Source organism: Acomys minous (genome assembly GCF_964271855.1).
Source record: "Acomys minous genome assembly, chromosome: 13".
Taxonomy (NCBI): domain Eukaryota; kingdom Metazoa; phylum Chordata; class Mammalia; order Rodentia; family Muridae; genus Acomys; species Acomys minous.
In genome coordinates this window covers 19,759,546-19,773,348 of record NC_140495.1, presented here as the reverse complement: position 1 = coordinate 19,773,348, position 13,803 = coordinate 19,759,546, and the positions used below count along the sequence as shown (strand labels likewise).

The 13,803-nt window shown below is 40.2% G+C and overlaps 1 protein-coding gene across 2 annotated transcripts in view; it reads left to right on the top strand.

Annotated features, from left to right (window-relative positions):
- Positions 1-13,803, top strand: part of TOPBP1 (DNA topoisomerase II binding protein 1) — a 46,947-nt gene that overhangs the window by 3,325 nt on the left and 29,819 nt on the right. The window contains exons 1-9 of one of the 2 annotated variants that reach the window (XM_084753541.1): positions 895-1,028; positions 1,962-1,999; positions 2,440-2,621; positions 3,683-3,879; positions 6,263-6,445; positions 8,609-8,775; positions 10,250-10,413; positions 10,545-10,792; positions 12,721-13,079. In XM_084753541.1, the coding sequence (XP_084609667.1) occupies positions 1,997-1,999; positions 2,440-2,621; positions 3,683-3,879; positions 6,263-6,445; positions 8,609-8,775; positions 10,250-10,413; positions 10,545-10,792; positions 12,721-13,079 (1,503 nt within the window). In that variant the 5' untranslated portion in view covers positions 895-1,028; positions 1,962-1,996. Of the gene's footprint in view, positions 1-884; positions 1,029-1,961; positions 2,000-2,439; positions 2,622-3,682; positions 3,880-6,262; positions 6,446-8,608; positions 8,776-10,249; positions 10,414-10,544; positions 10,793-12,720; positions 13,080-13,803 lie in introns of those variants that run through there. The other variant, XM_084753540.1, reaches the window with a different exon arrangement.

The window sequence follows — 13,803 nt, the reverse complement described above, 5'->3', positions numbered from 1 at the left end:
CAAAGCTACACAGAGAAACCCTGTCTTGAAAAACCAAAAAATAATAGATTCCATTTCTTGCCTCTTGCCCGGTGTGGTGGCACACGCCTTTAAACTCAGTTCAAGGTCAGCCTGGTCTACAAAGCAAGTCCAGGACCGCCAAGGCCACACAAAGAAACCATGTCTCAAACAAACAAACAAAAAAAAAGGGTTATATTTCTTGGACTTGGAGAGATGCCCTGTTGGTTAAGAGCACGTACTGCTCTTCAAGGGACCTGAATTTGTTTCACAGCACCTGTGTCAGGTGGCTCAGAACTGGTCGTCATGCCAGCTCCAAAAGGAGCCAGTATCTCTGACCTCCAGGTTTACTTGCACAAAATACATATCTACGTAAGGGTACACATATAATCTAAAAAATGAAAACAAATCTTTATATTTATTGTATGAGTAAGAGTTTTTACCTGCGTGCATATAGGTGTACCACGTTCATACCTAATGTCTTTGGAGGTCAGATGAGGGCATTGATCCCCTGGCACTGGAGTTACAGCTGGTTGTGAGCTACCAAGCGGGTCTGGGAACCAAACCCGGGTCCTCTGTAAGCGCAGCCTGTGCTGTTAATTGCTGAGCCATCTCCCAGCCCTAACATACAATTAAAAATTTTAAAAGATTGACTTTGTTTTAAGAGGTTGAAGTTTTGATGGCATTTACGAATGAAGGACTTGTGGTTTTGCATTTGAGCATGCGGGTTTATTTAATGCTAATTATACTTGCTTGAGGAGTTATATGGTGGTCTTTTTTTCTTTTAACATTTGGTGGTTTTCTGCGGTGGTTGTCAGCTTCAGTGATGATTGAATGGTAAATGCTCCAAATTTTAATTTTGTGATCTTTTCCTTAACTTTCTATAGCTTGGCTGCAGAATTGTTGGTCCTCAAGTAGTCACGTTTTGCATGTACCACCAGCAATGTGTTCCAAGAGCTGAGCATCCAGTTTATAATATGATTATGTCTGAAGTAACTGTATCTTGCACAAGCATGGATAAAGACAAAAGAGTAAGCACTGAAAAGAGCAGGCCTGGCTCTGCACCTCATCTTCCCCAGGAAAGACTATTGTACTTATGTGAAGACAGTATTCACAGCCTAACCTAACAGACCTCAGTGCATGGCTCCTGATGCTTTGTTTTTAACTTTTTTTTTGAAATTATAATATAATTACATCATTTCCTCATTTCTTGTTCTCCTTCCAAGTCCTCTCACACACCACTCTTTGCTATCCTTCAAATTCATAACCACTTTTTCACTGTTGAGATATATATATTCCTAAATAGATAAGTACACCCTGTTTATTCTGCATATTGTTATTTATTTGTATTCCTTCAGAACTAACCATTCAGCATTGGATACTCAGTTGGTGTGCCCTTCACTGGGGAATACGGAATGCATTTTTGTAGATGAACTGGTTTAAGTGTAGTGTTTCATTTTGATTTAAAGGAAAATTTACTTTTTCCTATACAGTCAGTAAGTTTGATTTTGGATCACTTAATAATTTTCCAGCACAGAAGATTTTTAAAGGAAGGATTCTGATGTGGGCGTGGAGGTGCATGCCTTTTGTCCTGACTCTTGCAAGGCAGAGAAAGGCAGATTAATGAGGTCCATGTCAACCAGGGCTACATGTAGTAAGACTCTGTCTCAAAGGAAAAAAAAGGAAAATGTAATCAGAAGCAACATAGTTTTAAACTTTGGAGTTTAGAAGAATAAATACAGCCACCTATTAATGATTCATGATGATTAATGATTCATCTGAAAATGTTTCTCAGGGTGACTGTCATTGAGTGTATTTAAACTTAAGGCTATGGTGCCATTAGCAATATTAATCTACAAGACCACATTGTTATAAATGTTGGTTGACTGAAGTATTGTTAAACAATATGTGACTGTTCAAGAAAACAGTTATTTTCAGGTTTTTTGTTTTGTTTTGTTTTTTAGGGGGAAGGCTGTGGATTGAGCCTAGAGCCTTGTGCATGGTAGGCAAGCATTTACTACTGAGCTACATCACCAGCCTACAAATAGTTATTTTTAAATTTAAAATTCATACACATCTTTCTAAAAGTAATTTGGTTAATTACTTACTTTTTTAGTGGTTAAAAACATTTGTATATTTAGGCTAGCAGCAGTAAAAGATATCTATGGGGGGGCTGGAGAGATGGCTCAGCAGTTGAGAGCATGTGTTGCTCTTACAGAGAACCTGGGATTGCTTCTCCACTTGGTAGCTCATAACCATCTGAAACTCCAGTTTCAGGGGATCTGATGCCTTCTTCTGACCTCCCAGGGCACTAGGCATGCACATAGTACATAGACATAGTGCACGCAAAACATTCATACAACATAAATATATTTACTTATTTTTAAATAGAAGAAATAATTGTTTTCTCCAGCGTTAATATTATTTCTTTTGGGTCTATAGGATGAAGTTCATAAATATGTACAAATGATGGGTGGACGCGTATACAGAGACCTTAATGTTTCAGTCACTCACCTTATTGCAGGAGAAGTTGGGAGCAAAAAATATTTAGTTGCTGCTAATCTCAAGAAACCTATTTTGCTTCCTTCTTGGGTAAAAACACTTTGGGAGAAGTCACAAGAGGAGTAAGTCACATTCGTATACTTTGTATGTTTGAGAAAAGGCTGCATTTGATTAATTTAGCAAACTCTTGGGTTTTCATGGGTTTGTTACTGAGAGACAAGATGGGATTATTGCTCATTTCTCCAGTGACTGGAGCGGAGCCCATAAGTACTATCACAGGATGCCACTGTCAGGAAAGGTGGGCCAGAGCTAGAGGGCAAACGTTTTAATAATGAAATCAAAGTTTTCTCCAGCAAATGTGCCTAAAATAATGGAGAAAATCAGTTCGGCTTTTGTGTTGCACTATGCAATACTGTGCCCTGTGTTAAGATGGAGAATACATTAGCTCCTTTGGCAGCTCCGTTCCTTTGGGTCTGTGGGTCGGGGTGGAGCAGAATGTAAGCTTAAATACACATATATGTAAGCCTTCAACTGAGATGTGATCATTCAGGGTAAATTGAGCCCTGGACATTAAGTGTATGTTGATACCAGAATAAGGCAACAGTTTCCCTCGTAAGGTTCAGAGTGTACTTATGTTTTCCCTAAAATTAAGTTTATAGTCATAAGTCCAGGTATCTAAAAGTGCACATGTCTCAGTACCGTTCACCATGTGCTCAGTATGTTTCTTAGCACCAGCCTGGTGACGTTACCACATCTGTTTGTTGTGCAACAAAATAGCAGTGGTATTTTTGTTGGCACGCTGCCAAAAATCATTACTTTTACTTATCAAGAATAATGGAAGAATTTGCTTATTTTATGACAGTCAGTGAACATTAGGCTTTATGCAGAGGTTCAATCTTATAATTCTGCCAGGTCCTCCCATTTATTAGCAAGGACCTAGAGTTAATAGTGCTTTCTTTAAGATGGTCTTCAAACTATTTTTAAAATACAGATTTTTATTAGAGACATGAGACTGGGCTAGATAAGCAGTTAGAGTAACCTTCAATGTCAATTTTCCTTTCTCAAAAAATGCTTATAAATCCTAAAAATAAAAAAATAAACAAGGAAAGCAGTGGTATTTAAAACTATCTAAATAATCATTATGTTTATTTTTCCCCCTTCTTTTACCATCTATTTTCTCCAGAAAAATAACCAAATACACTGATATAAACATGGAAGATTTTAAGTGTCCTACTTTTCTTGGTTGCATCATCTGTGTGACTGGCTTAAATAGTATACACAGAAAGACAGTTGAGGAACTCACAGCTAAGCATGGAGGCCAGTACACGGGGCAGCTGAAGATGAACGAGTGCACACACCTCATTGTGCAGGAGCCGAAAGGTGAGACTGCTTTAGAAACAGTGCTGCTGCTCTAAACCTCTGTGGGTCGCCGTGTGCTCCTGACATGTCACCGCCTGGTTTCTCTGTGTGTGTTTGTTTCTTAACCTGCTAAATTCTTGTGAAGCTATTTGGGTCACAGTCTAGAAAAATTAAGTGGCCGTTCTTGTATTTATCTAGGTCATGGAATAAATATAAAATACCAAAAACTGTCAGTGATGTTTCGTCATCTGACTGCTAGACCTTGACTAAAACCAGAATTCTCCACAACAAGAAAATTATGTGTGTAGCTAAGTATCATTTTTTTCTCAAGACTAATTTAAGAGGCTTGGTTAAGCACTTACTGGGATGCATTGATTGGCTTAGCAAATGAGGATTGGGGTGGGTTGTGGGAAGGGCGCAGCTGGGGCCTTGTGCACGTTAGGCAAGTGCTCTCTCACTGCGCCACATTTCCCAACGAGGCTATGAACTAGAATTTTTAATATATCATACAGATTATCAGATAAACAAAAGTATAAAAAAGCATTGCTGGTAAAAAAAAAAACCCTTAAAATAACTATTGTTTTTGATATTTCAAGTACTTTATTCTGGGGAATAGTTTTATTAATAAAATCTAGTAATCAGAAGAGTCTTGCTGAGTTTTTAGTAACTCTTGTATTTGTACTCTTTTATTAAGCTACCTTCATAAGTAGTATTTGTGAAATTTTCTTTTTACATTTTTTGAGACAGGGTTTCTCTGTGTAACAGCTCTGACTGTCCTGGACTTGCTTTGTAGACCATGCTGCCTCTGCCTCCCAAGTGCTGGGATTAAAGGCGTGCGCCACCACCCGACTGAGAATAATTGTTAATTACTTGATAATTGTCATCTGGTTGGGAGATTGGTGTGATAATTATGGTAGGATGGTTTGCTGTGGCTTTTCTCAATCTGAAGGCAGTTTCTCTGTTGACTGTTTCTTGAGGTACAAGGGATTGCATCTAGGGCCTTGCTAATGCTAGGCAAGTACTTTTCTACTAAACTTTATCCCGAGTCCTTTTGTCACTTTGTTTTTTGTTTTTCATTTTTTCCAGACAGGGTTTCCCTATTTAGCCTTGGCTGTCCTGGACTCACTTTTGTAGACCAGGCTGACCTTGAATTTACCCACCTGCCTCTGCCTCCTGATTGCTGCGATTAAAGGCGTGCACCACCACACCTGGCTCCTTTTGTCACTTTGTATTGGAGACAGGATCTTATCATGTTTACCAGGCTGGCCTTAGATTTGTGATCCTCCTGTCCTAAATAGTCCTAAATAGCTGAGATACAGACTTGTACCACCAGGCCCTGTTCCATTGACTCTATGGCATACCAAGACTGAGTTATGTGGTGTAGGAGATGGAAGCAAGAAGATCAAGAGTTTAAGGCTATCCTGGGCTATATGGTCTCTCTCTGTCTCTGAAAAAAACTTCAGAAAATCACAAAAGAAAAGTCAAAACAAGAACAATGCCAAGCAGGGTGTGGTGCACACCTGTAATCCCAGCACTTGGGAGGCAGAGCACGTGGATCTCTGAGTTCGAGGCCAGCCTAGTCTACAAAGCAAGTCCAGATCATCCAAGGCTACACAGAGAAACACTGTCTTGAAAAACAAACAAACAAACAAACAAACAAACAAACAAAAAAGAACAGTGCCAAAATACCATTTGGTATTACATATTGACTTCATTTTTTTCTGTGATACTACTTAAAAGTATATTTAACAATATATTCTTTACTGGAAAAGTTCAATATAGTTTTATCACCCTATTCTTTACTTTTAGCCAATTCCTCTTGGCACTTGTATAGTCTAGTCAAAAATAGTATTTATTATACTACATGCATGTCTGCAGTTGTAATAAATGCTCTTATTAAAGCCACATAATGGTGATGTCTTTAATCCCAGAACTTGGGAAGCTTAGGCAGTCAGATCTCGTGTGAGTTCAAGTTCAAGTCCAACCAGGTCTACCTAGTGAGTTTTCAGGCCTGGCAAGCCTACATAGTGAGACCTTATTTCCAAAAGGGGGTTGTCTGTAAATGTGGCTCAGTGGTTAAGAGCACAGGCTGCTCTTTGAGAAGACCCAGGTTTGATTCCCAGCATTCACATGGCAACTCAACTGTCTGGAGTTCCAGTCCCAGGGGATCTACCACCGTCTTCTAAGCTCCTCAGGCACTGGGCCTGCAAGCAGTGCATAGATATATATGCAAACGAAACACATTAAGTGAGTGAATGATTTTTTTTTTTTTTGAGGTAAAAATAATTAACTGGTAATCTTTAATCATTACTTTTGTTTCAGGTAAGTTTTAAAAAATAATTTACTATGAGCTAACATATATAATGTAAAAATCTCTGTATTTCTCTTGTAATGAACACAACAGGACAAAAATATGAATGTGCCAAGAGATGGAATGTGCACTGTGTGACCCTGAAGTGGTTCCATGACAGTATTGAGAAAGGCTTCTGTCAGGATGAATCTATATATAAGGCTGAGCCCAGAGCAGAAGTAAAGACTGTGCCTGATACTTCAACTCCCACTGCTCAGAGCAATGCAGCAGCTGAAAGTAAGTCTCACATTAAATAGTTACTAGTCTACCCGATAACTGGTGTCCTGGACTGGGGATATAGCTTAGTGGGAAAGCTTTTGTCTTCTGAATGCAAGCCCAGGGGCTCAGTCCTTAAACATGACCTGAAGGAGTTGATTTGCTAACAGACTATTGAATTGTAGTAGGAACTTTCTATTTTCTCCCTGTGCCTCTGGGTAGAACTAAAGAACAAAATAACCAGGTTGTGTAGAAAGCTGTACAGAACTTCATTTGTATTCCTCTTAGAATGAGTGATTGCTTTTTTCATTTCCTAATTCAGGCAAGAGGGAACTAAGGACACTAGTGGACAGGCTTAAGAGAAATAGAGTTGGTTGGATTTTCAAGACAGGGTTTCTCTGTGTGGCCCTGGCTGTCCTAGACTCCCTCTGTAGATCAGGCTGGCCTTGAACTCAGATCTGCTTGCCTCTGCCTCCTGAGTGCTAGGATTAAAGGTCTGTGCCACTGTGCCTAGCCTATACTTTCTTTATTGGTTTACTATGATGGTTATAGATGATCATTGCATATAAATTCAGGGTGGTTTTTGTTTGTTTGTTTGTATTTAGCATTGCATGCTTCCTGTATCTAGGACTTGGGAAGCCTGAGCTGGGGGTTTGACATGGGTTCCCGGCAAGACTAGCCTAGTGTGAGATCCTGTCTCAGAAACAATGTCCATTTTTTACTATATTAAGAAAACATGTATATAGATCTGCATTTCATCCCTGTTTTCTGTTCATGGTCATGTTTATGTTCACCATCTATGGAAGTATTTTTTTTTAGGTTTGTTACTAAAGTGTTATAGTACGTATTTAAACTGAGGGGATGGGATAGCTGATGGTAGAGTGCTTACGGAGCCTACGGGAAGTCCTGGCTTTCGTTCCTAGTACTGCATTACAAAACTGGGTATGGTTGGTGCATACTTGTAATCCCAGCACTTAGGAGTTTGGAGATGGGAGGTTCAGGAGTTTATGGTCTTCTTTGGCTACAAAGAGTTCAAAGCCAGTCTGGGTTCCATGAGACCTGGCCTCAAAAAACAAAGCAAAACAAAACGCCAGGTGTTGTGATACATACCTTCAATACATACATTCAGTACACGCACCAGAGGCAGAGAGGCAGGAGGAGCTCTGGGGTTCGAGGTGACTTTGATCTGTGTAGAGCAGTGTCTCTTAACCTTACTAAGGCTGTGACCCTTTAATACAGTTCCTCATGTTGTGGTGACCCCCCCCACACACCATAAAATTATTTTTGTTGCTATTTCATAACTGTAATTTTGCTACTGTTGTGAATTGTAATGCAAATCTTACAGTGGTCTTATGTGACCCCTGTGAAAGGATTGTTGATTCACAAAGGGCCTAGATCCGCAGGTTGAGAACCACTGGTATAGATCATAGAGAGACCTTGTTTCAAAAACAAAACCAAACTGAAAAGCTCAGAGTGTAATAGCAGTTCAAGTGCTTTGATACGTAAACTCAACAGCCTGAGTCGCCAGCGCCATGAAAAGCTGGAAGGAGAGAAGCAACGCCACAGCTTTGCCCTTTGACCTCCACAGGAATCTATGCCGGCTGTGCACCTCCACCCACACCTGCTAGTAATAGAGACAACTTCTAAAACTTAAAAATGGAAAGTTCCTGACCCCCTTTGTGATGGTCTAATGTTTCAGCTTGGCTAGTGTATTCAGTCAATACTGATCTCTTTTATTTTGGAAGTGTCATTTAGCAAAGTCTTCCTATAATTTTTTTTTTCAAATGTAAGCCTCTCAGGCCTTAAAGCTGTACATTTTTAGGGGATTTAAGCTACTTTAAAGAGATATTATATATAATTTCATTTTAATGAGTAAACTTAATTTTCTTTTTTTCCCTTCTAGTTTTTTTTATAACAGGGCTTCTCTATATAGCCTTAGCTGTCCTGGACTCACTTTGTAGACCAGGCTGGCTTGAACTCACAGTGATCCTCCTGCCTCTGCCTCCTGAGTGCTGGGTTAACAGCATGTGCTACACATGCCTGGCCTTAACTCTCATACTTTGTCACTTAAGATTTCAGAATCTTTATAAATTGTTCATATCCATTTATAGGAAGTTAATTTATAAGGAAGCATGTAATGGCTCTTTTACCTCATGAGTTTATCATTTCCTTTTACATACGTAGGTCGCACTCTTGCAGACGTCAGCCATATATCCAACATAAATGGCAGCTGTGTAAATGAAACAATGTTCACTTCAACTACTAGCAAACTTGACTGTACAGTGGAAAACCTAGAAAATCTGGACATCAGTGTGTTTCAAGCACCTGAAGATCTACTAGATGGCTGTCGGGTATGCCTGCATATGTTAACACATCCAGAAGGGCTGGGAACCCTCAGCCCTGAGTGGAGGGCCAGCTTGGGTTGTGCAGCGAGTTCCAGACACACACACACACCTCTTAGTCTGACTCTGAAGACCCCTCATAGTTGGACTTGTTCATTGTCTGTGGAGACAGACCCGCCACTAAATTAAGACTGCTGCCACCGTGCTCATCCTGTGGTCATGAGTCTGCCTGCCGTGTAGCTTCATCTGTTATTCTTCAAAGTTCAGCTTACTCCTCAACTCTGCTCGAAATCTTACCACTTACATAAAAAATGTTTTATTTTTAAGGGCCAATTATCCTTCTAAGATTTATCAACTTACTGGTGAGACAGAAAGAGACTTTATGTACTCTCTTTTCTTTGATCTTAGAACATACTAATTCTTGATGTAACTTCGAATTTTTCTTTCCATGTGGGAAGTATCTGATACCTAATTTTTATTAGGGTGTATTCTAGTAATGGTGATGGTTTGGGACATAATGGAAATAGATTGTCATTTTTGAAGTTTTTAAAAGGAGTTAAAAAAAAATTGTTAGTTAAATTGGCTTAAACATATACCCTCATATTTAAAAACCCCGTTTCTTCAACATGTTTCTTCAAAGCACTGTGCTCAGCTCTTTGACTTGCTATTTTTGATTAATTCAACTAGCAAAGAAATTGCAGGAAAAACAGACATAAGGGAATGAGTTGACTCAGAGCCTGAAAGAATTTGTTCAGGTCTTACGGTTGATCAGCACTAGCTTAAAGGATGCCCAGAAGCGTGGGTGCTCTGTGTTTACAGTGAACTACAGTGTAGCTTTGTGATTGCTCACATTTACAAGATGTTGTTCCTTTATAATATGAGAAGCTGTCCGCATGTTAGAAATAGCTCTGCCACGCACCAAGCCTGATAACTCACAGCCCATTCCTGGCACCTGGAACGTAGAAGGAGAGACTGCCTTCCTTGGCCTTGTCCTCTGACCTCCACACATACAAAATGGAAATATTTTAATAAGTTGTGCACCAAAATTTAAAAGATGTTAAAGTCTGTCTTCTAATTTACTTGAGGCCTCAACCCTCCTTCAGGTATCTATTGAGAGATAATGGTGCTAAGGGACTGTAAACAAATGATTAAAATTACCAATTTCAGGCTGAGGAGATGGCTGTGTGGGTCGGGCACTTGCTGTGAAAGCATGGGGGCTGGGATTGGATCCCCAGCACCATGTAAAAGTTGTAAGTGATGGTGTCCAGCACTGGGTCAGGAAGGCAGCAGATTCCCAGGGTTTGCTAGCTGCCAGTATACGTATGTGTACACGTATTAGTTTCAGACAATATATTTCACTCCTTACATATCCCAAAATGTATATGAAGTGTCTTATTTATACACAGTGGATAGTTTTCTTTGTATTTTTTCTGCTTATAAAAAGGCTTGAATACGTTAATCCAAGTAAATCTTTTCTTTGCAGATCTATCTTTGTGGTTTTAGTGGCAGAAAACTAGATAAGCTGCGAAGGCTTATTAACAATGGAGGTGGAGTTCGATTTAATCAACTCAGTGAAGATATAACTCATGTAATTGTGGGAGATTATGAGGATGACCTGAGGCAATTTTGGAGCAAATCATCTCACAGGTCCTGTCAGTCTTTAATTCAGAACTTGGATTTGGGTTAAATTTGCATGTCTGCAGCTTGGGAATACATGGCATGTGGGATAATGGTCTTCTTCACTTACGCTGGAGCTTGACTGGGTGCTCTTTTTGTAGGCCTCATGTAGTGGGAGCAAAGTGGTTGCTGGAATGCTTTAGTAAAGGATATCTACTCCCCGAGGAGCCGTATATCCACGCTAACTACCAGCCAGCTGGAATTCCAGTTTCAGATCAGCACGGAAACCAGCCGGCCGTCTTAGAGAAGAGTGGCACATTCGCTAAGAGAGACTGTGCTCCTAGTGAGGCGCTCCAGCAGGCTGATGAGGAGATACTTGCTCAGTATGTAAATAATGACTCCACAGTAGGTAAGAAATAGTTGATTAGCATTTATAATTAGGAAGCACTGTATAAATGCATGTTATCTGCCAAGGTTTTTCTCTAAATGAACCCTTTTTTTCCAAAAGTTTTTAGATATGTAACTTTTTCAGTTTTTTCTAGCCAAGCAAGGCCATCACACTCCAAATCATTTGATCATCTCACTCGCTTTCTCAGGAGCTCTATGCTTGGTTTGAGTATGGACCTTTTTGTTTGTTTATTAATTGTGTGTGTGTGTGTGTGTGTGTGTGTGTGTGTGTGTGTGAGAGAGAGAGAGAGAGAGAGAGAGAGAGAGAGAGAGAGAGAGAGAGAGAGAGAAAGCGAGGGAAAAGGAGAGAGTGTGAGTGCCAGTTCCTGAGGTCAGAAGTGAGGTCATCATGGAGCTAGAGTTGCAGGCCTCTGTGTCTAACACGGATGCTTAGAGTCCTTTGCTAGAGCTGTTCCTGCTTTTAACCACCGAGCCGTCTCTCTGGCACCCGTGTGTGGATTGTAATGGCATAAGCTTGTAATGAACACATAGTGACTGGGCCGTGGGAAGCCTTTCATGCGTTCAGTGCTATTCTTGGTACTGCTGTCCTAGCATATAGTTTCATCAGTGTGGTAAAGTAGATTATCAACAAAGAATTAACCGTTCTTCTTTTTAAAGTGTGTTGTGAAATATTTGATAGTCAAAAGATAGAATTCTGTGATGAATAATCACATATTATCTATTTATGAAAGTAGAGCATTGCCCCTGGGGACCGAGAGTCCCCTCTGAAGTCCCTCCTGGTTTTCTGTATAGTTTGTGTCATGTGGAGGTGTCTATATATGATTCTTTGAATTTTGTATGTAGGTTATTTACTTGTTTCTCTATTGCAATGCTGAGGCATGACCTAGGCATAGGCTCTATTGTTGAGCTGTTACCTTCTTTTTATTTTTAGTTTTAAGGCTTAGTCTGGCCTTGGACTTCTCCATAGGGCAGGTGGGTTTTGAACTTGCAATCCTCCTGCCTAAACCTCTGAATAGTTGGTGCTACAGGCCTATTCCATTAGGGCTGGCTAGTTCAGTTTTCATCAAGTGTATTTACTTTGTAGGTCTCTGTTGCCACTATAACACACACAGCTAGGTAGGCATGGTGGGGCATGCCTTGAATCCCAGCACTTGGGAGGCAGAGGCAAGCAGATTGTTGTAAGTTCGAGGCCAGCCTGGTCTACAAAGTGAGTCCAGGACAGCCAAGGCTACACAGAGAAACCATGTCTCTCAAAGGGGGAAAAAAAAAACCCCCAAAAAACCAACAGCTCTTAGTGCTTATAGAATCGTAATTGTTTAATTCTGGGAAACAAAAATTTTTATTATTTTTCTAACTTTATTCAGTGGCACTCACCTTTACTTTCAACACTGGGAAGGCAGAGGCAGGAGGATCTTGAGGCCAGCCTGGTCTACATAACAAGCTCCAGGTCAGTCAGTACTAGGTAGAAAGACCTTGTCTCAAAACAAAACAAAACAAAAAACTAAAAAAACAAAAACACACGTCTACTAGACCATCATAATTTTTAGGTAATTTGGGTTTGTGCTCTAGTTTCATACTTAGAACTAACATGACAGTCGTGTTTTCTAATTGAAGATGGGGAGTAGCATTTGGGGTAAGCCTGAAGATGGGATGAATGCAGAGCCGTCTTTCTTGTGTATTTAAACCTAAGTCTCAGAAGTGTTATGGTTATCAGACTCTGTTAAAGCAGTGACTTTGCTGGGAAATTGCTATACAGCTTTGGTTGGTTTGGAAGTAGCTGTACAAACCAATTTGCCCTGGACTCACAGAGATCAACCTGCTTATGTTTCCCAAGTGTTGGGATCCAAGGTGTGCATCACCACACCCTGTGAAAATAAACTCTTAAGTCTAGAAATTGTCAAATAGAAAACCTGCCTTTTTGTTTTCCAGTTGAAAGTAAGCCATCTGAAGCTATGGAGCCTGAAGTTGGGCCTTGCAGCAGTTCCACTCACATTGAGCCCTGTGATGATTCCACTCACATTTCTGTGCAAGAGAAAAACCCGTCATCTGTCAGTCATTGCCTCCTGGATGGCGCCACAGTTCCTGAGGAAGGCTTATTTAGCCAGAAGAGTTTCCTGGTTTTGGGTTTTAGTATTGAAAATGAACGTAATATTGTAAACGTCATAAGAGAGCATGCTGGAAAGATTGTGTCCCTTCCCAGCAGAACTGTTGCTGACTATGCTGTGGTTCCACTGCTGGGTTGTAATGTAGAAGCAACTGTGGGAGAAGTTGTTACAAATACATGGCTGGTAAGAAACGTCTGACAGTCAGAAGCCAATAGTCAGTGTTTACTTTTGAAGCTGTTTGCTTTACCTAAATTGGCATTTGGTTTGTGCAAAGGCAGTTTTAAAATCCTGGAACTGGAGACCAGTGAGGTGACCCAGTGGATAAAGGCACTTGTGGAAGCCTGGCACCTGAGCTTGAACCCCAGAACCCATCGTGGAAGGAGGGAACTCCCAAAATGTGCCCATGCACACACTCTTTCACTCCCTCACCTTTCCCCTGCTTCTCAGATGTGTGTCTACTCACTTGTGTAGACGTTCTCCTATGTGTCTTTGTATACACATAGAATGATTATAGCTTTAAAAAAATTTAAATCTTTGGCTCCTTGGTCCTAATCCTGTAACTCTAGCTTTCGATGACCTGACACTTCCTTTAGGAGTCCACAGGCACTGCAGTCACATGCACAAACCCACGCTACCCATACATACACACATTACAAATAAAAACTAAAATAATCTTTTAAAGAGTGTAAAAGTCTGTACCTCTGGGTCCTAACCCTGACATACAGAAGTTGCTGTCACAGCACTGTGGGCCTAGTACTCATTTTCAGGAGGTCATGGCAGCCCCTCTTACTTCATACTGTTTATCCTACAGCCAGTATGTAACATGCACTTTTTAACATCTCAAAGAATGAAGAGAAAACATTAAATTAAAATATTAAAGTAGGTAAAATTTAAAGTAACTTCCAGT